We start from the raw sequence: 27,713 nt of genomic DNA on the forward strand, positions 1-27,713 counted from the left end.
TTTGTTTCGCTGTCTTTCCACCAAAGGTAATGTTTTGAACTGATTTATCCATCCTTCATGAATAATTATACCAACAACGCTCGCGATAAGTATCAAATGATACAAAATTCTACATTGCAGATATCCTGATGTCATATGATGTTATAAAATAGATCTAGAATACCTTTGTACAGAACATGTAATGTGGCACATTAAATATATTATGACATCAGTCATACTCTCATAATTATGTGAAAACGCGAATTTATTTAGCCTTTATTCGCCATATCGCCAAAGCTGTATATTATGTTTTATTTACGACCAAATTAGGCTAAATATGACTGACAATGCATGAAACGGCATCAAATATTTTCTGATAAATAAACATCTACGCAAGCGCTGATCTCACAGCTGCGTCGAAGTAACGCGAGACTGAGTGATAATTTAGGAGGTCACGTGAGCATATCGTCAAAGCATGTAAGATGGCGGTCGTGCAACAACCGACTATGAACGGAGATATTAATACAAGTTTCACCATAGGGCCACGGGAGGAAGATGCTTACACTACTGGAAACCTTCAAGATGAGGTACAATCTCTTATTTACTCGAAAAATTGTGTTGGAGTTAAAATGATGACCTGATTTCCCCAATTGCGTGCATTTTATTCCAGTGTTTCAGTGGCATAAATGCAAATTTCTGAAAATAAAATAGAAACTGTTATTGTTTAGGTAGTAATTGTGTGTGTCATTGTCATTAATTTCCAGGTAGCCTGTTATCAGTTAACTTGACGTGTTTGGTTCCATGTTTGGTTTTCATTTTATGGTAATATCTAGATTAGATTAACGAGTAGATAGACTTAGCTTTGTGCAAATCTTACTCGACAGTAGCCTGTCTAAAGTTGAAGTAATACTCATCAACAATCAAAGTGGCTAAAAATATCTCAATAAGCTTATTTTCGAATGTTGAATGTCAGTTAGCTCTGTTACAGTTTACTGACAGAATTTGGTATGACGACACTCTAAAAGCATTTGTGATCCAGATTTCTAGATCTTTACAGGTTTAGAAAAATACATTTCATTACTAAATAAGTGATAGTGACGACAGGTGTATAGTGAATATTAATGTGTGAGATTGAATTACTTCATATAGTGTCAAATTGGGTAGTATGTTAATTTTTATCGTGTTCTGACCTGTCCAAATTTCTAAAACAGTTAATTTTTGTCACAAACATTCTTATGTATTCTAAAGACCAGGTAGGGGCTGCGTTTGTGTCTGTAAAACCCTAGCATAACAACATTTTCTTGTCTTAGTTTCATTAAGAGCTGTTTTGGTTTTTTTCTATCAAACACTTACTGGATTGTGCCCTAGACTTGGTGTTTATGTTTACATTGTTTCCTTGCATTTGGAAATTGACATTATTGCATTGTTTTGTCCTTTGTTACTTCATTATACTTGTCACATACATTTATGATGTTTTAATAATTGTGATAATATGCCTGATAAAAGGACATAATTTCAAAAGTAAATACTTTTGATTCTTTAGTAACATTTGATTACATGGTGGATATGTGTTTTGCTGCAGACATATGGCAGAAGATAAATTATTTTTTTGTTTGCAAGGACATTTTGAATGTGTTATGTTAGTATGTATATATTTCAAAAGAACCTCTAAGACATGTTTAGAACAATGATTCAGTATCTAGGATTGTAACTACTATAAACCTTGTAAATCATGTGTAAAGTACCTTACCAGTAAAAACTGAGAACTTGAATACCACTGTTATATATTCTTGTGACAAATGAGATTTTTTCAAGAAAAGAATGACATTTTCTTCTCATTCTCAGCCTGAAAGATGCTAACCTTAACTGGTTCTTTATTGTCTTATCAGGTTATCAATATTACAGAGTGTATGTTTTTTCAGAATTGTGAAATCAATTTGTATAAACTTTAGACTTATGAAGTAGTTTGTAACATTTTTCAAAGCTAAATCAGTTTTTCCTGTGAACAGGGTATATTTTCTCATTCCAGTTTGTTGTAATTCAGAATGTCATATTGGTTTGTTTTTTCACAGACTTGATTTGATATAGGAAAATGATTTTTTTTCATGTAGGAAAGTAATATTAATTTGAAAATGTGGTATATTTGTGGTACAATCAGTGCAGTAATGCACATGAAGTCACATTTGATGTCATTTGCAAGGCTTCTTGTTTAGGATGTCAGCATTGGATGATCTGATCACCTTATGTAAAGAGCCAATGGGTAGAAGTTTCCTGCTTGTGAATGAATGAACTTTTCCCCTGTGCCTGTTCAACAGTGAAACTATGGCTTCCTCTTAATGCTATACACATTCTGTAAACCCAAAAGTTTCTGAGATGTAGCTTTTGTATCTGAAGATGTGTTATGTTTATGGTCGTGAATTTGCCTTAGCTGAATAGTTCAGACTTTGTTTAGAATGGCGTGGACAGACTTGTGGATATGAATGAGACTTCATATTTGAGAACTGTCATCTGTATTTTCTTAACCAACCCAGGAACTAAATTAGCAGAGGTTTCTACTAATTTGATAGCTTTGGACAAACACTAGCATTTGAATATTTGTTAACATGTACTAATGATATTTTTTTTAAATTTCCTTTCTGGACATTAAATATAAAGCTTCAGGCAATAATAATACTTTAAATTAGTTCTAGCATTGTACATCTGGTTTTACTTTGAAACTTTTGCTAACATCAATTGATGGATCAGGATGTTTGTTGTTTCAGAATGTAAGTGATGTGTTGCTGATGAATGGGATGGGGGCTGAGGTGTTATGGTTCATTGTGTAGGTTTCCATCACTTCGTCTGTGATCTTGTTTTTGATTCATATTGCTAAGTTTAGTCTCCTGGGCCTCTTTTTACTAAGGCTGTTCTGGGGCCTGTTTGTCGATTGTTTTTTCACCTACGTGTGAAGCCTACTTCTGGTGTGGTCCTGCTAATATTACTAAAATGGTGTGAAACCTCACTGTCTCACTCTGTTCGTACATCAAGAACAGCATGTGATTTCTGTAGAGCCCATTTCTGACAAAAATTGTGTTATACGACTAACGTTACTCATTCAAAGATGCTCTGTCTGTTTAACAGCATGTTATGAGGTTAATTGAGGTTAAGCCATATGTCAATCAGAGATGGCATGATTCTCCTCAGAAATATTTTTTGTGGATTAACTGGTTGTGTAATCAGATTTTATGTCACACTGCTTCTATCGCATGGGTCATTGATCATTCCATCAACCATTGAACATTTCTGGTTACAAACATATTACTCATCCCCACACTTTCAGAAAACCTGCACAGTTCTCAGACATTTCAACAACATGATATATGTTTTTTTGTTTATATCCCAGTGAATGTTTGACACATTGAGTAGTCAAAAACAATTAATACATGAAGCGTTTGTTGTTGAGGTCTATGGTACTAAAGTGACCTTTATACTGCAGACCTGAAGTTTGACAATACATGTTGTCAAACTTGAGTTTGAGAGTGAACTACTCACCCCTAACAACAATTTCAAGAGTTGTCAAAATGTTGTTGAGAAATAGGAATAGGCTCTATTCTCACTAACTTTACATCCAACATTCAATGTGGTCAAACTCAAGTTTGACATGTGAATTGTTGTCAAACTCATGTTGTTCAGAAACAACCAATCACAGCCAACGGAATTGTCTTGTGAGCTCACCAATAGAGTATTGGTGCTCAAATCACTCAACATGTTTGACACGTGAAAATGCAAGTTTGAAAACAATGATTTTGCTGAAAGCCCTTTCTTACTTATTATTGGATATTCATATAGCTTGCATATCCATGCAGCTAGTATATACTCAAGACACTGGTATTTTTTCCCTCGATCATTGGATGTCAATCTCAACAGCACATTGTATTATCACTTTCAACTCCCTTTGAATCGTATACTCTTGCACCAAATAGACGCACTGAGTTATGGCAGCTTTCTCATCCTTATGAGGTACCCATTCCCAGCTGAGTGGACTGGGACACATTGTCACAGTATTTTGTCCAAGTATACTGCATGTTGCTGCACCCGCAACTAGGTGTTTGCACATATTCATGTGCCCACCATCTGCCAATGGATTTGTGGGTTCTTTTAAGTGCATAGGATTGTGTACTAAACGCTGTGTGTTGTGACAATACACACAAGTTGACTGCAAGGCTTTTACAACTAGTCACAAGTCCGCTCAATCCTGACACCACAAGCTCGCTTGATCACTAGCCAGGCAATTTAACCAGCTTGCCTACCATGCCCCTTTGTCCCATTTTCACTAAAATAATCTTTTTTTTCTTATATTTTGTTAGTTGTACACATCCAGGAATCTTATTATTTGAACATGATCTTGTGGATCAGATTCACTCTAAAGGTTGTGTACAATATGTATTTCATATCAGAGTCCTCTATTTGAAGATCCCATTGACTCATGCTCTTAGTTTACAGGGGTCCTGGACAACAAAATGAGGGTTCCAGACACTCTATTAAACATCATTATTGATACTGTGTTGTATTGTTGTTGTAATACAGATGCTGTTACTGTATTGAGTATCATGATCATCACATTGTTGCAGAAATTAAATTGCCAATAATGCCATCACCCTGGTAGTAGCAAATAAAGTGATAAACTTTTGCAATCAGTGCACATATTTCAATAAGGAAGTTGACTATCCATAGAACTTGGTTTTCCTTCACCAATACAACTTCTAAAATGCCTCTCAAAGAGGTTGCAGTGATAACTCATTGTTACTTGATTGGAATGTATGCAAAAAGTACTTGCATTTTATGTGCCCCTCTATGGATCTGCTAAGAAATTTCGCAACATCTGTCGTAAATCTCTGTGAAATGGAGTGTGCTCATAGTAACTGACATTGGGTTTACTGAAGTAGAATCTGAGTTTGTACACATGCGAAGACCATCTAGCTGGAGCAGGGAAGTGGTATGGTTTTTAAGTGGCCTTCATTCAAGGTCAGGGCGCTTGGGTACCCTAGCGGTTATAAAGTTGGCTCGTCACGCCAGGGACCCAGGTACGAATCCCATATGGGTACAGTGTGTGAAGACCATTTCTACTGTCCCCTGCCGTGATGTTACTGGAATATTGCTCAGTCAAGGTCAGAGAAATTGTCCTTCTTAAGGCACAGCATGAATTAGGTTTAATTTAACCAGGTTATTGACATTAGAGATTAACATACCATGCACTTTTCAGACATTGTCCTGGGCATTGGACATGTGTGAGTGAGTGAGACAGATTGGTTTTACACCGCTTTTAACAATATGCAAGTCCTTCTCTCAGTCCCTGAACCACATTATTTTGCCTGCTGACGAGCCTTCTCTGCAGTGCTAAAGCCTTAAATGAAGCAAATCTAGATTTCCTCACGTACTTGTCTCCCTAGGGCTTGTTTTCAGTTAAAATGGGTTTGCTTCTTACTATCAAAATTGTATATATTTAGAGACTAATCCTTTGCCTAGCAATATTCTGGCAATGTTGTTGCAGGGTAAACCAGAATGAGCTTGATACATTGCACCCATGTGGGGAATTGAACCCAGGTCTTGGGCAAACACCTTATCCTCTTGGCTACCCAACCCAACCACCCCTCACTCTGGCCTACAACAGCTGTAGTTCTACAGTTTCTTTGTGAAATGAGATTCAGGGAAATGTTTTTGGTATATGGTATGGAAAGGTCAAAGGAGGAGACCACAAATTGGTCCTGCATTTAACATGTTTAAAAGTTTTAAATTGATAAAGTCAAAGTTTCTGAAAATTATGTCAGTTAAGGATGTGTGATTATTAGTTTATGAAGTGTGTTTGCCTCCTGAGGCTGGAAACATTGCATGTTGTTTGAGAAATTACACCACCAGACAATCTCACTACTGCCAAACAAACATCTGAGGATATCCTGCTACAGGTTCTGTCTTACTGACCTTTCATCTGCCCAACCTGAACGTCGCGAGCCAGACCAGGGAATGTGACAGTTACATGTGTTCATATCATGCAACCGAAAGACACGTTACACAGGATTTTCCAACCAACACACTGATTCTGTCAACATTTAGAAGTCCAGATAAGCTGCTTTAATCTGCATAAAATACCCATTGCAATTTCTAGAATACACACTTAAATATATCTGTAGCTTCTCAAATACGCAAAGGAAAGTATAGAAACACTTTTGTTAACTTGTTGACTTATTAACCTTGACTTCTCTGTAAAGAATAAATCGGTAACAGAAAGTAGCTAACTGTCAAGAGTGGATCAGGTATGTTATTGATTGAACTTTACTGTGTAACTGTACGCTTTGTGAATTACAGAAAGGAGCAATCATGGAAACACAGTTAAGTCTTAAAAAGGGTGGGTATTGGAAAATTTGAGCACCCAATGAAGATCAGTAGTACCCATTCATAACAGACACCATGGGTAGAATACCCGAGTTGGATAAAAGCTTATCTGGAGCACTGAAAATCATCGTCACTTGGAAGATAGAAACTTTGCATAGCTGTTGGAAAGAACTGACATGAACATGTGTTAAACATTCCAGAATATCAAACACATAATTTATCAAAATGTTTTCAAAGGGTCTTGAATAGTGTCCAGTGGGATACTAGTGTATGACTAGTTTGAGAAAGCTGCTTCCTGATTGGCTAATGGCCACATCTTGTAAGTTCTTCCTTGATCAGTCAAATTTAGTGAAAAGTTGTTTAGATGTGACTGGTAACAGGATGTTTGTGAGCTGAGAGTTGGCTTAGACTAATTGTCTAAAGAATTATTTCATTATCATTTATTGCCTGTGAAGATCAGGGATAAAATAGGTCTTCAGCAGCCCATGCTTGCCACAAAAAGTAACTATGTCTGTTGTAAGAGGCAACTTATGGAATCATGTGGTCAGACTCGCTGACTTGGTTGACACGTTACTGGTTCCCAGTTGTGCAGATATATGGTCATACTGTTGATCACTAGATTGACTCATCCAAACTCTTATTATTTTCAGACCTCCATTTATTGTCTCAGAAGCTGACATTCAGTTCCAAGTCAGTGGCACGTTGCATGACATACTGAAATTTAGTTTTTCAGACAGTGTCATGATTTATTATTTCACTTATGACATGACCTATGAATGGTCCAAGGACACTTGGTCTGGAACCTTGATAAATTCAAGATATTGCTCAATGTTATGTTTATATTTTTTATTCACTGCAAACCAAAGTATATTAGAGGGCAATTTCTAACAAACAAAAGTAGCACTCCTAAGAATGTATTATGGAGAATGGAGAAAAGAATAATATGTACACACACAGACCAAAACCAAACCATTTTTGTAGGGATGAGCAGAATATATGGAAAAACTCTTTGACACATCTTGTTGGATCATGATGCATATCATATTTTAGGCAATCTGGAGGCTTATAGGGGCAGTAAGGAAGTCTAACACTGGTTAGATTCTCCACATGGGTACATTGTTTGAAACTCATCTCATCGATTGTCTCATATTTATAAATCATGTCTTCTTGCTCTATTCTCAGCTTTTCTTAATCCATTCTCTGTTTCACTCACAGATTGAAAACATACAGAAAGTTATTGAAGTCACTCGGCAAAAGTTGGAGGAAATGAATGCTGAGTTTGGCCGACATCAGCACCCCCCTCCTATGTATATTAAGGTAAGTCTGTCTGTCTAAACGCCACCCTGAATGGGAAATGTACTCCCTCAATTATAGGCAGAAATCCGATTATTTGGTTGTGTAAAGTCTTTGGAAGGCATTTAGAAGCGATGCACATAGAGGCAAGATGAAGGAAACATGGGTTCCTCAAAATATAGAAGTTAACATCCATAAATTTGAATATTTCTCTTTATATGATAGTAGTTTTTAGGCAGTGATTGTCGGTAGTTTTTGTGTGTGTGTGACTGTTCTGCGTACAGAACTTTGTGCTCCCTGAACCGAAGCCTTTTAAAGAACTTTTACACCAAGGTGTCAAAGATAGGTCTGACCAATGGCTTGTCAGAGTTATATATGTCTTGTCTTGTTAAATCAAGGATACCTTTGTGCTGTGTTTATAAAATTAGTGTCCATGTCAGTGAGTTATCAGATATCAGTGAGTTAACTGGTGATGTGTTTATGACAGAGTTATGTCCCTCTGGTTGAGCAGTGTTCCTTTGACATTATCTTCTATTGTGCTTGAATCATTGTCTGTAACAGTATTTTTACTTCAACTTTCATGGTTTAAAAGACCTATAACCTCGCCTGGATCGGCTGCCCATGTATTTGAATCCAAGATCCATATATTATGATCTTTGGTTTCCCAATATTGTACATGTGAAGGTAGCTTTCACTGAAATGTGAAATGTTCATGGGCTTTTTCAGTCATATTATGCAGGTGTTCCATCTCAAGTCTTTTGTGATAATGTTTTCAGCATTAGCCACAGTTTTTAATCAGAATGTCATAAAAGAGCAAATAGTACCCCAATCAAAACTCTTTTGAGTGAGAAAAGTTTTAGATGACTCAAGGATATTTCATTTTTGATACAAAGATTTAGAGGTACTAGTTAAACGTATCTATCATTATCGGGTTTATATGTTATACACTTGGTAATCGAGCTGGCATAGACTTCTTGCAGAAGTACTTCAAGATAAAACTATGACTGGACTTCTGTTGTAATGATCATGTCAAAATCGGTTTCTTTTACCTAGTTTTCAAGATTAGTCCTTTCCTTTGTGAAGTCCGATATCCTGGATGAAGCATTGCCATTACTAATTCTTGAAGTTGTGATTATGGATATCACTGTTTGTGTGAAACTGAATAAGTTGGGGTGTAGAGATCAACGACTGTGGTGAAGATTTTAGTCTGTTTGGCTTAGCATTACTCTTAAACAAATCACAGAGCCATAGTCAGTCAGTTTTCTTGAGCTATTTTACCATGGTTTAGATCCGGGTTACAGCTGGTCTTCAGTAACCCATGCTTGTCTTAAGAGGCGAGTAGTATGATTGGATGGTCAGACTCGCTGACTTGGTTGTCACAAGTATGTCACTGCTTATCACAGTCAGCATGTTTTTTCAATGTTTCCATAGACATGAATCAAAACATTTCAAATTTCAAGCTGGGAATTTTTAACAATGAAATTAGTATTTCTCTTGCTACACTTTCTTGATAACTTGGTTTGCACATTAGCGGCCATGGGACCCGTATTTTTATTACTGCAGACTCAAGATGCTTGTAATCACAAGAAACATCTCTTGTTCTCCAACTTCGACCGCAGTGATAAGCCCTTGAGTTGCCCCTCTCAGTTCAACTGTACTATAGGCGCAGTGCAGCACAGTACTGGAGGAAAATTAGTGAATCATTTGAATTTTGATTTTGCTGGATTTTTAAAATCACATTTTATTTCCACCTGTACAAAACTGAATTTGCATCTTTTTGTTACTTCTTACTGTAAGTCCCCATACCAAAAGGAATCAGAATCTGCAAAGTTGTGTTTAGCATTGCATGTGACCTTTAAATAACAATAACATAATCATATACAATACAGTCAACAGATTTTGTATACAGTCTTCTTGAAATTTTGTTTTAATTGTCTCCCTCTTCACATTTTGAAACTGGGCAGTGGGGTAGCTTACTGGTTAAAGCGTTCGCTCCTCACACCGAAGACACGGGTTTGATTCCCCACATGGGTACAATGTGTGAAGCCCAGTTTCTGGTGTCCCCCGCTGTGATGTTGCTGGAATATTGCTAAAGCGGCATAAAACTAACCTCACTCACTCTCATTTTGACACAGAAAAATTTGAAAATAGATATGCTTTGGCCTGAACTGCCCAGCTGTATGAAAATATGTCACATTTGAAACATTAGTCATTTCTAATCAATTGAATGCTTGAAGTTATTTATATGTGTATTTTACATTACTTTCAGGAATATGAAGAGCTTGCAAACAAAATCCATGAATTACAGACCCGAGAACAGAAGCTCTTGGAACAAATGAGTATTGGGCGTGCCACGCCTCCCCCCACCCCTTCTCCAGAACCTGCTGGTGCCGCAGCAGAACCAGAACCACCTGTCCTGTCCCCAGGGCCCCTCACCCCTAACAACAGCTCTGGCAACTTATGGTCAATGAACACAGGACAGCGGAGTCCTCAACTCCCTCTTCGCTCCCCTGTCGGACACACCAAACACATCAAGGCATATCTACCAGACAACATGGTGTCAACTGTGAGTTGTCTCCCTTACATGATACATAGTTAGGTGACTGTAATGGTAGTGGTCTCCTGTAGTAGAAGGTTGTTTAATGTTCTGATGGATATGGAATGGAATGGAAGAATGTAAAGAATCTTAGATTAGACACTTCTTCCAATATGAAGCCAGATCACCATTTTTTTCCATTTTCTGTACTTGGCCACAGATTTGGTTGTCTGGACACCATTGATCTTGGTTGTTGACTACTTTTTGTTTGCCCGAACAATCAACATAATTATTTACTGCCTGCTGCAATAGAAAATAGGAGAAATAGACAGTGGACAAGAACAAAATATGTCAATAAAAATAAGAAATGAAAGTTTTGATGTACTGGCCAAATTGTCATAGCCTGACCAATGATAGTCAATGTGCCTTGTCACATGATTGTGTGTGTCAACCCTTTTTCTGTAGTTTATCAGGACAAGTTGAAAATTAGAGCAGGGAAGTAGACATTTCATGTTGACTTGCCTATGGCAGGTAGAACAGCTTGGTATATAAATATGCCTGAGCCGTAGAAAACAAATGTTTTTGATAAATGATTGTTTCAATTGTCCTACTGTGGTTATTTTCTGTTTTTAGGTGAATGCAACGCCTAGTGTAACATTAAGAGATGGGTTGTACAAATCAATGCGTAGAAGAGGACTCGATCCCAACAAATGCCAAGTCTTTCGTCATAAAACAAGGTAACTTTGAACACCTTTTTCTTTTTGTTGAGCATGGATAGCTGTGATAAGCTTTGCATCTGTTGCTAAAAATGATGATTTGGTGATTGGATAGAAAGTTCAGGTTTTTATGAATTTCTAAGGATTTCAGGATGAAAACAAAAATCAGTATGAGATTAGGAAAATAATGGTCCTCTTGAAAACTGCACCAATTTCTGTTGCTGATTAATACTTTGAGGTAAGAGATGAAGGAAAAGATTGGGTTAGACCTCTAAGAGGTCCATGTTTCTGTATCTTAATATGTGTGCGAGATGTAGAAGAACACTGAAATTCCCATTGCTCTCATGTAAGTTTATGTGACATGTAGAACAATTGTATATAACAGCTTAACTGTAACAGAGACTGTATTTAATGAATTCCTATGTAATTGAAATTTTTCAGTTGAATATAAGCATGTTGTATCTTTTCACTGATTTTCATTGGTCAGGATTCCGCTGACGTGGAATACAGACATGGCTGAGCTGGCCGGACAGGAAGTGACAATTGAGTTGATGGAAAGTGAAGAGGACTTGACTGTTGCCCAGCGAAACACAACACGGGCTGTTATCCTTTCACATAACTTTGTAAGTAAATATTCAAGGACAGACTTGACTTGGAACACCTTCCTGATTTTAAGTTGGAATGTATTCCAGTTATGTTCACAAGGGCTGTTATCATTCACTAGCATTTTTAGGTGAATCATATCGTAGACTTTGTGAATTGGATTCCTTAGTTGTGATAAGTCAATCACTTGTAACGACCATATTTATGATTTTTTCTGGAAAGAAGTGTTTTTATTGGTTTTGGGGGTATCCAATCCAAGCCAAGAATGAGAAGAGGAATATATCTTAACAAAGCAGATAATTCATATATGAACATTTTCTTCAAGCAAGTTATGGTCACCAAGAAGTAACATTATCATACATAGAATGAATGTTTTGTGTGTCTCTGTTATCATGTAATATCAATAATTCAAGCAGTTCTTTCTCTTGTTCCTTTATGTTATATTTGTGTTGTTATTTGCAGGGTCGCAAGACGTTTTTCTCGCTGACTTTCTGTGATATGTGCCGCAACCTGTTGTTTCAAGGCATCCGTTGTCAGACATGTGGCCTCAAGTTTCATCAGCGATGTGAGGAGAAGGTCCCGCGGACATGTCAGGGTGACCTTGAGTACTACTTCCGTGCTCAGCGAGAAGGATCACGGGAACAAATGAGACAGTATGTACAGCTTATCACAGTGTTTGTAAAATGTAACCTAGTTTGTAACGATGCATCAAGCTATCGATGGATTGCAGTTGTTCTGTCTCCGATAGCAATTAGGTGATGATAGAAACAAAAATGTATTACCTCTTAAACAAGATACCTCATAATATGGGATTATTGTTAATTGTCCGTTATTATAAGAGACTAACTCTACTTTAGCTCATTTTTATTTCATATAAACTGTATATTCATTTGGGAAATGACTTCAAATGAGACAATTCAAGGAGAATATGAGAGAGAAACTTTTGCAGTAGTTAGTCATAACTGGCTATTGCTGTCACAGTAGTATGTTGCAATAGATTATCGCTATGGCAAGAGTTGTTTTCCTCCCTCTATGGTCAACCCAACAAGTAACTTCAACATGTTACAATTGGGATAGACCCATCAACAAGCCACTTCCACAAAGGATTCTTAGTGGTAAGAGGATCCTATTTCCTTGCTTTCATGTTGACCTGTGACAGTCATAGCACCTTGATCGCTTTGTGAAAATGTTACGGAATGAGTGTCCCCCAATTTACAGATTTGTTACCCAAGGGCAGGGGGGTATACTACTGGATAAAGCATTTGCTTGTCACACCAAAGACTTGGGTTCAATTCCCGACATGGGCACAATGTATGAAGACTATTTCTGGTGTCACTGCAGTGGTATTGCTGGAATAATGCTTAAAATTGCATAAAACTAAACTCATTGACTTTGTTGCCCTAACCTGTTGTCTCGAGGTTGTGTTCACTTTTTACTGAAGTTGCAACCACATAGAGGTCCAAGTTTTCTTGCTGAACCCACTCTGTCATGTGTGCAATCAGGCATCATGTGCTCACCATGTGCTCTTCATGTGTTCACCATGTGCTCACCATGTGCATCTGATAATACTTGCAGAATATTAGTAGAAGAAGAACAGCGCAGTAGAAGCACACGGAGAAACCAGGGTTTGCCATCTCCTAGAACAGGTCATCGTAGTCGGGCTCCAGCTCCACAGCTGGGACAAAGGGAGCGGTCAACATCAGCTCCAAATGTCTGTGTAAATCTAGTCGATCATGGAGAGCAGGTGAGTAGTACAGAAAAAGATTGTACATTTTTCAACCAGTTAATCCTTGTCTTAAATAAGAAACATCTGAATGGTTACTGATAGAGAAGATGCGTAACTTCACGTTTCTTGTTCATTTCATCAGTTTATTTTTTACCATACAGGACAAAATTGAATTTTTGTAATTATTTTTGTAGAATATAAGTATATTTGAGAGATTAAGCCACTATTTCAGCCAAGTGTCTATGGATCTACAGTTAATATGATGGTTGGGAATTATTTGTGTTGTGTTAGGCATGTTAGTTTCTGATTTCACTGGACATGTGATATTGTACCTTAGACTGATGTATGTTTGGCTGGTGATTCTTGATTGCAATGCTTCATGTTCCCATTACCCTGAATCATGTTTGGGAGTTATTATCTCTGTTCATTATTTACAGGATTTCAGTAGAAGACTTGGAGCACTTGGATCCAGATCGCATCAAGGTAGCGTGATCTCCTTGTTTAACATTTGCTGATGTTTGTTGTGGGTAATCCTTTTGTTGAAGTCATAAATACTTCATACATCCTTAGAGTATGGTGTTTTGTTACATGAAAGTGGTTATTGCCATGAGGGACGCATTCTCTGGAGAGCTTGTGTGGCCCAAGTCGTTACGGGCTGTGTGATATACAGTTTTATCAGAAGTCTGTGATTATGGGTGTGAGTCCCATCTTCACCCTGACTAAGATTTCTGCTTTGTGGGCTTGGCCAGAGAAATAAACTCGTACTAGGAGTCTGAGTACTCTCTCTTCCCTCATGAGACAGACCACAAACAGCTACAGAATTGCTGATGTGGCGTTGAACTATATGCACTCACTCCACCACGACACCAACATGACAGCATAACTTGAATGCAGTTCACTAGCTTTAAAACCAAATATCACAGTCACTTACTTTGTTTCACTGGTATGATATTATCCATGATTTACACCATTTGAAGGAACTACCCAGCAGTACCTTCTCAAGTTTTATGACTAAATTATGTTGGATATTTTGTAGTCAGATTCCAAAGATCCAATATTTGTAGTAAACCAAATTGAATTTCCAGATGCTCAAAGCAGCAGGGGCCATGCTGTACCAATCAGATATACCCAGTATAAAGATAAACGCCATGCTAGTGATAGCAGTGCTCCATCATATAAACATTACTTCTTTGGCCCCGGGCAGAAAGGGGTAGTTGGTGAGAGTAGGCATGAGTTATCTCCCATTTGGGGATGTGTTTTTTATGCACTGCAGTTTCAACTAATATACTGACTTGGTTTGACAGTGACAGTCCCAGAAAACACAATTGAGATGTTATTTAGATATAGTCCCTCCCAGTGTGTGAATCTGTGATCCATAACATACTGTAGATATATAGAACTTTCCATTAATGAACTTGTGAAATACGATAAAAAATGTTGTTGCTTTGAATGTTGAGATTAAACATTTACATCTATGTACATGTCAAGTGGCATGATATCGCCTTATTTACTGAATACAGACATGACCATGTGTTTCTTTTAGGTGTTGATGTAGGTTTTGTTTTCAAAGCAGTTCCTCAACTAGTTGACATGATAATGAACTACCTGATCCATTGACTGAAAGATGTTAAATGTTGTATTTCGTGTCAAAACATATAGACACTAAAGTTCTTTAATCAAGGGTAAGTAAGGGTGCCCTAATAATGCATCACCCCTGGTCCTTCAGGCGAGACATAACTTCAGAAAAGTCTGGAAAAAACAATATTTTTTTAAAATGTAGCTTAAATATGATTAGGCTTCATTGTGCAAACGTTACATGAATAAATCCAGCTGTGGACAATGCAAATAATGAGACAAGATTACAGTGTTCGTGCCTATGAGATACCTGACTGTGTAGTATTCAGCTTGTTGAGGAGCTGCTTGTATGGTCTGATGACTTAGTGACTTCCAGTCAGATGTTGTGATACCCCTTCCCCCTCACTGCATAGTGTTCCCATTGCTTGCCTTCCAGCACCTGCTGTCTACCACTCTCTGACCGCTGTTGTGTTCCACCCCATTTGTTTACACTGTTGTTAAATTCGCCACAGTTTGTTGACTAGTAAACACTTGCTATTTGTAAGACACCAGCTGCAGTAATGGTATCCCAGGGCTCTTCCTTATCAACTAGACCAGCTTTCGATTCCCCACTACACGTGAAGGTCCGGGTTAGAATGTTAATCTTCAGTAACCCATGCTTGTCACAAGAGGCAACTAACAGGATTGGCTGCTCAGGCAAGCTGCCTTGGTTGACACATGTCATCGGTTCCCATCGGCGCTCCTGCTGTTGATCACTGGATTGTCCGGGTTATTACTGAGCGGCATAAAACTAAACGCTGTTTTTTTCCCCCACAGGGGTACAATGTGTAAACCCTATTGCTGGAATTTTGCTCAAAGCGGCATAAAACTAAACTCACTGTTTATGAACTATATTAATTTGACTTAAAGAAGACAGACCGACCCTGTCCTGTAGTGCCTTCCATAGTGACTCTTAATTTAGAACATATGGCTGAAACAGCCCAGCCATAATGTACATGAATGATAGTCCCATGAAAAATACACGATTCACTTCCTAAGACCTAGTTTCAGATATGTCCATTCATATGTTTGATTTAGCAACTTTCTATGTTCCTGTTGTTTAGGAATCATCAGGAGAGTATGTGTGTTTTGCCACAATTGCTCAATGCAGTTGCGGACAAGTCTTTCCCAGTCCTGTTTCCAAACTGTAATGTTGCATGATCTAAAATGTATTTATTGGTGTTTCAAGGGATGTGTCTTAAGAATTGAATCGTGTTGCATTTGTTGCACAGGGATACTCTTATTGCAGCTAATGATCCACTATGTCCACTGTTTTCTTATCTTCGTTATTTTCTGTTTTCTAGTGGATAAAATTACATTGAGATTTCTTTTGTTACATTATTTTAAAGTCCTGTTGTATTATTTGTCTGTCTGTAATTATTGCTGGGAACTTTGCTTGAATTTTCATCTAAAGAGCCACACATCATATTCCCTCTTAGTGTCAGTTGTTTTGACTCCATGTTCTGTGACTAGGGATCAGTAATGTGATGTCATTTGCAGGTCAGCATTTAAACACTTTGACTCTGCCTGGAGGTCACTCGCAGAGTCCTAGCAATAGTCCCACAAAAAGCGCTCAGTCCTCTCCTACCAGCACATCCAAACATGTGCGGCCAAGAGCCAAGTCAGTGGAGACAGACCCAGGGAAGAGTCGGGTATGATTCATGTCATCAGATTTCAGCAATCCAGTGTACTGTTGGTTTGCTACAGGTTGTTCAGCTTGACCTGAGCTACTCTACAAATGCATGACCATGACCAGGGAGGTCAAATGGCACAAACAGCTGGTCGAGTTAACTTCATTAAATAGGGGAGCTCGCTGCCTAAAAGCCCGAATAGGAAACAATACACCATCTGTAGCTAATTGCATAAAGAAAGTTAGGACATTGCTGATGATTTCTCAACACTTAGATGTCAAACGGCGACCTTCTCTCGCCTGTTCAGACATGTTGGCAGTCACCTGTCAAAGGTGAACCCCTTCACAATAATAGAGCCAACCAGTTGTGACATGGTCACGCAATGCATTAGTGTTCGCTTGATAAAGTCTAGCTGAACAACCTGTAATGTAGTGTTTTAATCTAAATATAGGGATCCTTAGCATAGGAGTCTAAGATTGTTTGTTCAGGTATGGATTTTATGTTTCTGTGCATTTCATATTTTCTGCAGGCAGTTCCTTTTTATAAAAACAAGTCAGTACCAACAAGCGTATTCTCCTTTGGGTCATTTTAATAATTTTTGTTCAAGATGGTATTGAGTGTTTCAGTTATATGTAGCTGTTCGTGGGTAGCTCATTTTAAACAAGGCTGTAGATACGTTCTTCATATGTAGATACCAAATTCAGGACAAGCTCTAATTTTCTGTAAATTACATGCCTCACATTATTGGTTGATTGCAGAGACCGAGACGAGATTCCAATGAGGACTGGGAGATTCCTAATGATGAAATTGTTTATGATCAACGAATTGGATCGGGGTCATTTGGAACTGTGTATAAAGGTCACTGGCATGGTCCAGTAGCTGTGAAGAAGCTGAATGTCACGGATCCCACTCCAGCCCAGTTGCTGGCTTTCAAGAATGAAGTTGGAGTGCTGAGGTAGGCAGTGTATATGTGTTTCATGTTAGCTACTGCTGGTTAGCTATATTCTCAACATGTTTGCAGCCCTACAACCTTCTTAAGCCCATTCTTAGCATATTGGGTACGATCAAAGATAAGAATTCTGAGGGCTACGAATGTTTTGTGAATGAGGGACCTGGTTCTCCTTCAACAAGAGAGTCAGACTGTAGTCCAGTAAGGGCTGGAGTGCCCAGATGCAGCAATTACTGCACAGTTATGTCCCCTGTAAATATCAGGATCCTCACCCATTTTTGTCCTGATTGTAATGTTTGGTTTGTCATCACACTGTCATGCTCTGGTTCTGCGTGCACCATGTTGAATTCTAGATATGAGTATGGTTTTTGTACAAGTTGCAAAATCTCTATGGTTCGTTTGAATTTTTTATTGCAGGAAAACCCGTCATTATAATGTGTTGCTGTTCATGGGGTGCCTGTCGAAGCCCCACCTGGCCATCGTCACTCAGTGGTGTGATGGCCACAGTCTATACAAGCATTTACATGTGAAGGAGACAAAGTTCAGGATGGACCAGCTCATCATGATTGCAAAACAAACAGCACAGGGCATGGAGTAAGTAGATAAGTATCTATATTGTGGATCACTCATAAACTGATGAAGTAAACCTATTACTGTGATGGTCAGTATAAGATATTATGTTTGTGGGATAGCCAAGGTTAAAGACAAGGGTTTGATTCCCCACACAGGTACAGTGCGTGATGCCCATTTATGATGTCCACTGTTGTGATACTGCTGGAATATCAAAGCCATCTCATTGACTCAGAAATGCCACATCTATCCAGCAATACTCTGAAGAGTTGTGTCCCTTGTCCTCCAGGTGTGTTCTCACTGCAGTAAAGCTGTGTTGGATAAAGCTGTAGTGTTTTGGTGACTGACGAACAGCTACCTTTGATGATGCTTGTCTGATGTTTGTTACTTTTGTTTTACTTTTCAGTTATCTCCATGCCAAGCACATCATTCACAGAGATCTGAAAACAAACAGTATCCTTGTAGTAATTTCATTCCACATATTTATCATGCATTTACCAAAGCATAAGAGGGTTTTGTACAACTCAGGGTGTTAAGGTGTCAGGTCATCATGCTGCAGATGTTTGTTTGATTCACAGCATTTTTGCAATATTTGGTACCTATTGCCTGGGGTCTGTGAGTCTGTGAGCCTGACCACCCGTATGACATGTATTGGTTCCTGTGGACCAATTCTAACCCAGATCTTCATGTGTTTGAATATTGATGTATGGTGTAAATGCCAGTGAGAATGATGGACAGGTGTATCTATTGTCTCACTACAGTCTGTGATTTCTTGAGGGCAATTGATTTCCACGTATGTCTGGTGGTGTATTTAACCCATAGAAAAAGGATGAAACACATTTGAGAGTGAAACTTTATATCACAAAAAATATTCCTTAGCCACCCTCAGACATATTCTTGACAGAAGTGCTAACAGAAAACATGACAGTAAAGATTGGAGACTTTGGACTGGCTACAGTGAAGACCAGATGGAGTGGGTCACATCAGTTCCAGCAACCTTCTGGATCCATTCTGTGGATGGTAAGTCTGGTGTAACACAAGATGGTCCTCCTCAGAGGGTAATCAAGCCCACAAACATTCAAAGTCAGTTCAAACTTTCCATGTTTTTAATCATAGAATACATGTCTTTTTAATGTTTGGCTAGGTTTCCTATATTGCCAATACCTGAAGGGATTGTGTAAATTGAACTAGAGTCCATGCAGGAAGCAAATGTACTGTAAGTCCCCATGGTCCCTAGTATGGTGATCTTCCTTCAGTTGTTGGCCATATATAGCCTGTTTATATTTTGGATTGTCATCTGTAGTTAAGCTGTTTTAGATCCAATTACTAATTTTAAATTTGTGTCTGTGACACCCTATTTATTTTACTGTCCTCTGCTGAAAGGTTTTTACAATTTACCATTAATTATTATGTATAAAATTACTTGTTCTCGTCACGATATGCCTGAAATAGTGCCGATGTGGCAATACATTTAAACTCACTCACTCACTCACTCACTCACTCACTCACTCACTCACTCACTCACTCACTCACTCACTCGCATGTTGGAAAGTATTGTCAAGGGCCATTGTCATGTTGGACAATATTGCCAACAGCTAGTGTCATGTTGGACTATATTGTCAAGAGCCAGAGGCATGTTAGTATCATCAAGAGCCAGTGTCATGATAGACAGTATTGTCAAGAGCCAATGTCATGTTAGTATTGTCAAGAGCCAGTGTCATGTTGAACAGTATTGTCAAGGGCTAGTGTATCATGTTGGAGGGTATTGTCAAAAGCAAGTACGTCATGTTGGACAATATTGCCAACAGCCAGTATCATATTGGACAGTATTGTCAAGAGCCAGAGGCATGTTGGCATTATCAAGAGCTGTTATTTCATATTGTTCAGTAACAACCATTAAGTTCAGTTAATCCAATGGAGAACCAAAGTACTCATATGATCTCAGAAAGTGGAAAACACATCATATTCACTTTAAAAGTTATTTATCCTAAGTTGTCTCCCTTCCTGTGATCAGGCTCCGGAGGTGATACAGATGAGGGAAGCCAACCCCTACACCTTCCAGTCTGACGTTTATGCCTTTGGTATTGTCATCTTCGAGCTCATGACACAGGAGTTGCCTTACGCAAACATCAACAACAAGGATCAGGTGAGTAATTTTCAAAACTAAAGGAACTGTATTTATGTATAATTCAAGCTCATTTTTGTATGATACTTATATTTCATTATTTTGCATCCAAATCTAGGTTAATAACAAGAATTGAAACAAGAATGAAACAATTTCGTATGATATTTGTTATTTTATCTCCTGATCTGTCTGGGAATAGGAATTGATTTCTGGGAGAAGATGGACGCTTACATTCCAAAACATCACATTTAAGGCTGGATCAAGAACCATTTGTTGCTGTATACATTATATGATATTCTTGACAAGAAATACAATGATTTTGTAATTGATGTCATGATAATATCTTAGAGCACAGCACAAAGCACCTGTCTGATCCACATATTTTCTTTCAAGTGTTCACTTATCACGCTTAAGACCCTGGTTTGATTCCCTACATGGGTACAATGTGTGGAGCCCATTCTGGTATAACCCACCAAGATATTGCTGGAATACTGCTTATAAAAACGGTGTAAAACTGAACTCACTTACTCACTCATTATTTATGAAGAAAGTTATGTTGACATATTTTATTGTAAGCCTGTTTTTCCCTAGATTTTGTTCATGGTTGGAAAAGGCTACCTGCGGCCAGACATGACAAGAGCAAGGACAGACACACCCAAGACCTACAAGCGTCTCGTTCTTGATTGTGTTTGTTATGACAGGGAAACAAGGCCCTTGTTCCCTCAAGTAAGATACCCAATACTCAATACTCAAGATGAACACCACAGGTTCACTCAAGCTAGTTCACTTGTCTTTTCAAGTTTTGTGTTGTTAGAGGCACCTAAAGGGATTGAGTCATTGTGTTCATCAAATTGGTCCATTGATGTCCTTTAGGGTCTAGACTTGATGTACAAAACTAAGCATTGAAAAGAGTTGACTTTGTCAGAGATGTTCAGCTGTGTAATCTTGTTTAATTTACATTGTCATGATGTGGAATGTTTATTATATCACTTGTTGATGAGGCACATACACAGATATTTACCATGTTTACATTCACCTATTATAGTATGACCAGAAATTATTGAGAAATTTAGGAATATGTTTAATTGGATTTCTAGTGTTAACAACCTTGACTAGCTGTCAAGTGCTTGGTTTCATTCTAGAGAGGCAACTATGTTAATCCTTTTTCATTCGTTTGTGAAGAGGTATCCCTCTTTGTTTATTTGCTAGCAGGCAACATTTTCACTAATCCTCAGGAAGGATGACTTTGAGAAGAGGAAGTTGATTTTAGAGTATTATGACAAGGACATCAGATCAGCTAAAGTGATTTCAAGTAGAACAGGCATCCCTTTGTCCACTGTTTATCATGTTTTGAAAAATATTGCAAATGGATGTGGCATTGAGCACCAGGGAGGCACAGGTAGGCCCAGAAAATTGACTGTAGGTCACAGGAGGCGCCTTGGTATTCTTGTTTCTATAAACAAACGAAGGAGTTCAGAACACTTTAGGCTGGATATGATTGGTAGAGGAACTGTGGCTGTCTATAAGGGGACAATCAGAACTGGGCTGCATGCAATGGGTTGTTTAGAAAAGTCGAGGAATTCTATCACTGATCATGAAACCTGAACAAGATCAGCGAAGGTTGAACCGGTACTTGCTGCGTAGAAATTGTTTGGTTGTTTCCTAATACATTGAAATTCTGGATCAAACAAACTGACAAACCTTTGTATCAGCGTCCCCAAGTACAGTCCAAAATGTAATGTGTCGGGTGGCATATCTGTGTTAGGGGCAAAGCTCCTCTGTGTATTTGAAGGGAATATGAACAGTGAACAGTTACACAGATATTCTCAGGTGACATTTACTTCCATCTGCTCAAGTGTTCTATGGAAATTTTTGGATTTCCCACCAGGACAGTGACCCAAATCGTCGTTCAATGCATTCACAAGCCTGGTTTTGAACCCAAAATATGACATTAATAGACAGCAAAGCTATAGCCCTGAGGTAAATCCAGCAGAAAATGTTTGGTGACTTATGAAGGAAAGTGTCAATTAGAAAAATCTGACAACTATTGCTGAAATAAAAGAAGAGGTGGTCTGATATTGAGACATCATGGCCCACGACTTTCTAACTTCTTTGATCAGTAGTATGCCTTGCCGTATTGAAGTCTGCATTGCTGCCCCTGGTGACATGACAGAATACTAACTATTCACCTGTCTTTGAATCTGGAGATATGTTCTGCTAATATTCACATTTAATATGGAAATAATGAGTTAAAAATGTAAAAAATTTGCAGTCTTTAAATTCTCAATTTCTGGTCATACTATATTACTGAAATATTGCAGAGTGGTTAATACATCTTCATTCATTCAGGAGATAGCTACTCAAATACTTCTCACAAATTTGTCCAAGTGGCTGTATGTATTCATGGGTCAGTTTCAGTTTATAAGGAAAGGTGTACAGTGTATGAAGGTTTATTTGAGTGCTTTGATTATGAAGACTTTTTATAATTTTCTTACCTGGAAAAACCTGCATCATGTACTATATTGACGTAACAGTTTTGTGAGTGTCTATATTGAGATGTTTTTTCTTTGTTGCAGGTGTTAGCCATTTTGGAGAACTTATATTTGTCTATACCAAAGATCAAGAGAAGTAAATCGGAGCCTGCCATCCACAGAACAGACTCTTTTGACATGGAATTTAAATATATGTGTGCATCACCAAAGACTCCTATTAATAGTCAATTTGGACATTTCTCATTTTTTCCAAACTACTGAGTGCTGTGGTGGACGGTGGTGATGTTGGTGGCCACAGTCACCTTGTGGCCACCGGAACAGACCTGATAACCTGTGACAGCTGCATGTACAGTCAGATGATCTCCTCCTTCCAGCGCCCCCTGGTGGCAGTAGGACAAGACCTCGACAGTCACATGCACGCTGTTGACGGGCTCCCTGCCCGCCTGACCGCCGCCCACTTGCTGGCCTGCTCGCTCGCACATGCACGGTGGTGGACTGTATCTACCATGTCTTTCTCATTAATGCAGTAGCCTCATTCCAGGTGCTTGCTGTCCCATCAGAAAGAGGCCGACCCAGGTTGCGCTAAGTCCGACTTAGGGGCTGGTTCAGATATATGTTCAATTGCAGACCTATGAATCTGTGAGATGAAATATGTTGTCAATCATCACGATTGAACTGTTGTTGGCCAATGTTTATGATGTTGCTTTGTGATTGGCTCCTGAGTTTGAATAATGTGTTCAAAATGCTTTTGAAGTGCTAACTGAAGCGATATTGCTGGTGTCTGCTCTGACAAGGAAGGAAGGATTTGTTGATTGATGCTGGCATCAGCCAGAGAGTGTGAAGTGCAACAGTATGTGATACAGCTCGGGAGAGTGACGGGATGGACACAGTGAAAGCAACTCAGAAGCGATGACGATGATGAGTGACCACAATTGATTGTCTTCTTTCTGATCAACAGTCCATCTGTGCTCTGCCAAATTATTTATGGTTGTATGTGTACATTATGTAAATACTTCTCCCTTATGTAAATATATGACTTCCCACATACTGAATGGGTGGGGTAGGGTGGGGTTAAATGGGGGTTAGAGTGGGGTTTGGTAAGGGTTCTGGGTGGGTTACTTACGAAATGGTGGGGCTTCAGGGTCAATCCCGACAGCACCCACAGGGCTCCAGCTAACAGGGAGGGGACTGATAATTTTTCAGTGTGAAATTTTTGCCTTAATTTATTACAAGTGTTGTAATTGTTGATGTTGAAGCCTGATTGGGCCAGCCAGCCTGCCTGCTCGGCTCAGGGCAGGTGGAACGGCCTGTGTTTTAGGTGGTTAGTATTTATGCAACAAGCCTCCAGAAAGACTCTTCTGAAGCTTTCACAGAAAGTGACTAGTTGTTGGACAGGCTTATATGACATGTTCTGCCTTCACAGAAAGCTGTGAACAAGTGCACGCCTGCCTGCCTGCCTTCTCCCTCTCCTTCTGGAAAGGGAACACCTATTGTAGTCAGTTCTACCCAATGTCTCAAGGGAGGCAAATCCTCCCAACCTAAAGACCTCACCGAGACCTGGTTGTTAAGGATTCAAGAGTTCTACATCCCACAGAAATACATGAACAAATGTATATACATTTTACTGAATGTTTTGGACAATTTTATGCTCACGATCTTATGATTTTAACTTGTGATTTGAGTTCACAAATCCCAATATAATACACAGCTTTAAAAGAGGTCTTGTTTTACCAGTTTAAAGGACATTCCATGTATTGATATGAAAAGAAACATTATTCATCTTTCTCAATTGTACATCACTTAAGTTATAAGTTATGAAGAAGATGCTTTTAATGGTCTATTTGATGGAAAATATTGTACAAGATGAGAACCTGTTTTGTCTACTCCTGCATGTGTTTGAAGCAAGAATCATGTGCCAATTTAAGGACATCCTGTAAGGTACAGAAATAACATTCAGTGTCTTATAATACTATTGTTCATGAACAAAATATCATATGACCTTCTGTCAGCTGCTGTTTCCCCTCCTGCACACTGCCTCGTGCCCAGGATTTACTTCATCTGCCACAACTTCCCAGGGTGAGTGAGGGAGTGAGTTTAGTTTAATGCTGCTTCTAGCTGTAGTACAGCAGCATCACGTCAGGAGACACCAAGTATGGGCTTCATGTGCTGTACCCTAGTGAGGAATTGAACACTGTTTTCAGTGTGACGAGCAAATGCTTTAACCAGTTGGCTACCCAACTGCCTCCCTTCCTAAATACAGATATAACTGGAATGTTGCTCTAAGCAATCGACTCACATGCTTAATTTCTTATAACTAAAGTCTCTGTAGCAATCACTGGACAGTATATCAGATATCATTCCATATTTGTCATTTCCTTAGGTCTTTTTTTATTTGATTATGAAAAAGACTATTCTTCGTTTGAGAAGTGGTAACGAAAGATAATGATTTTTTTGTTTGCTTATAATGTTGTGTGGTTTGGGAGGAGTGGGGTATAGTTTGTCTCATTCTCAAAGCTGTTCAGTTTAATGCATGGTGTATTTATATTATACTTCATTTGCAATTAAATGGCTGCAAATAACTCATTTGAACCATGATTTAATGTTGTTATGAAAATCATTAAAACTGATCAAATTTGAGACAACTTCAAATTTCAGAAGCAATTTAAATGTTTTATTAAAACGTGGAATGTTGGCAAAAATTATAAGTATCGTTTGATTCCGAAACATGCAGTTTCCAGCTCAAGAGTTACAAAATTATATATGGGATGGTAGGGTAACCTGATGGTTGACTCGTCATGCTGAAGACCTGTGTTCAAATTCCCACATGGTTACAATGTGTGATGCCCATTTCTGGTGTCCCCTGCCATGATGTTTGCTGGAATACTAAAAGAGATGTAAAACCGTACTCATTCAAAACAATGTGCAAGAAAAATATGCCAAAAGGTGTTTTCAGGTGATATGTAGGTGGTAATATGTGGTACGAGTAATGTGAATTCAGCGTTCAGAAATATCTCATCAGTATTGATCCAAATTATTACATTGCACGCATTTAGAGCGTTTCAGATCCTGGGTACAGGCAGTACTGCAACAAGTGCTTTCTCGTCAGTTTCTCAGGATGAAAGGGCTGATATACCATTGCATCAGTTTGAAGATTTTTCTTAATTATTTAAGAAAACAATGAAAGGTTATGTAAGTGAATAATTCTGATTTGCCCTAGTGACAGGTGGATATATACTACTTAAACTGTGTTAAGGAACAACCAGTTTTTTTTTCATGTCACTTTACGTAATCGGACATGAAATAGTATATGTATACCCGAATAAATTCTGGGGTTCCTAGATCATGACAGATTGTCGATAGTCATATGAAAAAGTTATTTTTGCATTAAGTTATTTTGAGCAGTATGTGTAGTTTCGAGAATGAGGTTGTTAAATTAAGTTACTTTAGTCTTCTGTGTAGCATTATTGATCAAAGTTGTTATCAAAAGCAATAGATGACTTTTAGTTCACTCCTGGATATAAGTTTATGTGGACTCGTGAAACTGTTTGATGGGTGTAAAGTTGACTATCATTCTCGGTTCTTACCTCAAAGCATTTGTAGCTTTACAAACTGTCATAACTGTATAGTGTATTATAGGCTTACAGATATTGTAGTAGTACAAAATGCTTTGTGAATAGAGCCCTGGGCTTTTATTTGCGAAACGTTCGTATCCTTAAGAATTCTTAACTTTGGTCGTTGCCAGTGTGTTGGAATGGGCTTACGAACTTCGTAGGGCTACGAACGTTTTGAGAATAGCTAGCCTGGTTCCTAATTCCACAAGTTGATTGCTACAAATGTTTTATGAATCAGGTCCTAGGTCCTTACCCACAACATGATCATTATGAAGACTTTGTGGATCAAGCCCTTGGGTCCCAATTTCACAAAATGATCTTATTAGGCACACATATTAAGTCCTAAATTCACATCCTGAAGCATGCTCAGAGTCCTACATGGTTAACATGTTTGTTGGATCATAGTGCACCCTTGCTACTGTGGCCATTAGGTCAATGATAAAGTATGGGAATTGTGATAGCTGTAGCACAAACGTTGATGTGTCAGTGGAGGTTCTGAGCTGCGATGTAAAGTACCACAGATATGGATCTTGATCCACACAGTGTTCGTAGTGTTATAACCTGACGTAATTCTATACATTATTATATACTTACGAATGTGGTAGCACTACAAATGCTTTGTACGTCAGGACCTGGAACTGGATACCTAGTTTTAGTTTCCCCAAAGTTCTAAACATCTGAGACCTGCATCACTTCAGGATTTTCTCCACATCGAGCTGACACACTGTGATATGACTATAATACTCTTGAAAATGGCATTAAATCCAACTCGCTCACAAAATACCCTTTTATATATCCAGGAGTGACTAAGTCACTATCAAGGAGGAAAATATGAAGTAGCTTGATCCACTTGGCTTAAATCATATTAATCACTGCATGATGGTATCAGCCTTAGCAATCCCTGAGTTACATGTGTCTTCCTCCTCCTTTCACTCATCCTGACACCTCCAGGTCTTCATTCCTCCACAGCATCGCCTATCTCTGTCTCTATCTCAGTGTTTCCTCCGTCACTCGGCTCTTTCAATCAGGGCAAGTCGTGCCTGGCATGACGACACCCGACTTCTCGAGTAGTGTCAACTGCAGACTGGAGTGAGGCTTCTCACTCTTTGGAAATTTACATTTCTGTTGAAATGATAAATAAATTATTAAAAATATGGTTGCTTTATGTTGTTTGTGTTTAATGTCATGTATATGATTACAATAGTGGTATACATTTCAGTGATATGTGTAGCATATACAAAGGTGGCATAGGCAGTACATCAATGATGTGTATAGCATGTTCAAGGGTGAAATATACAGTACTTCAGTGACATGTATTGCATGTCCAAGGGTGGTATACACATTACTTCAGTGTGTCATGTATGGCATGATCAAGGGTGGTGTTCATAGTACATCAGTGACATGTATAGTATATCAAAGGGTCCAATGGACATTTCTTCAGTGTTATGTATAGCATGTTACAATGTGGTATACACAGTACCTCAGTGGCATGCATAGCA

The 27,713-nt window shown here is 38.5% G+C and overlaps 1 protein-coding gene across 1 annotated transcript; it reads left to right on the top strand.

Moving 5' to 3' along the window:
- Nucleotides 1–410: 410 nt before the first annotated feature.
- Nucleotides 411–27,366, top strand: LOC137295695 (serine/threonine-protein kinase A-Raf-like). Its single transcript, XM_067827180.1, has 16 exons — nt 411–566; nt 7,564–7,665; nt 9,911–10,207; nt 10,811–10,914; nt 11,381–11,516; nt 11,959–12,149; nt 13,072–13,240; nt 13,660–13,705; nt 16,337–16,488; nt 17,226–17,422; nt 17,834–18,010; nt 18,393–18,439; nt 18,876–19,006; nt 20,001–20,132; nt 20,703–20,837; nt 22,688–27,366. Exons 1-16 carry the CDS (start codon nt 462–464, stop codon nt 22,862–22,864), a joined length of 2,298 nt encoding a protein of 765 aa, XP_067683281.1. The 5' UTR covers nt 411–461; the 3' UTR covers nt 22,865–27,366.
- Nucleotides 27,367–27,713: the final 347 nt, after the last annotated feature.

Source organism: Haliotis asinina, chromosome 9 (assembly GCF_037392515.1).
Source record: "Haliotis asinina isolate JCU_RB_2024 chromosome 9, JCU_Hal_asi_v2, whole genome shotgun sequence".
NCBI classification, from domain to species: Eukaryota; Metazoa; Mollusca; class Gastropoda; order Lepetellida; family Haliotidae; genus Haliotis; species Haliotis asinina.

What these genes read in the sequence shown, in the direction of transcription:
- LOC137295695 (XM_067827180.1), top strand. Translation starts at nt 462, where the DNA reads ATGGCGGTCGTGCAACAACCGACTATGAACGGAGATATTAATACAAGT. An exon ending in CAGAGATCTGAAAACAAACA is followed by an intron (nt 18,440 to 18,875) that starts GTATCCTTGTAG and finishes AGCCACCCTCAG; the next exon opens with ACATATTCTTGACAGAAGTG. An exon ending in ACATCAACAACAAGGATCAG is followed by an intron (nt 20,133 to 20,702) that starts GTGAGTAATTTT and finishes GTTTTTCCCTAG; the next exon opens with ATTTTGTTCATGGTTGGAAA.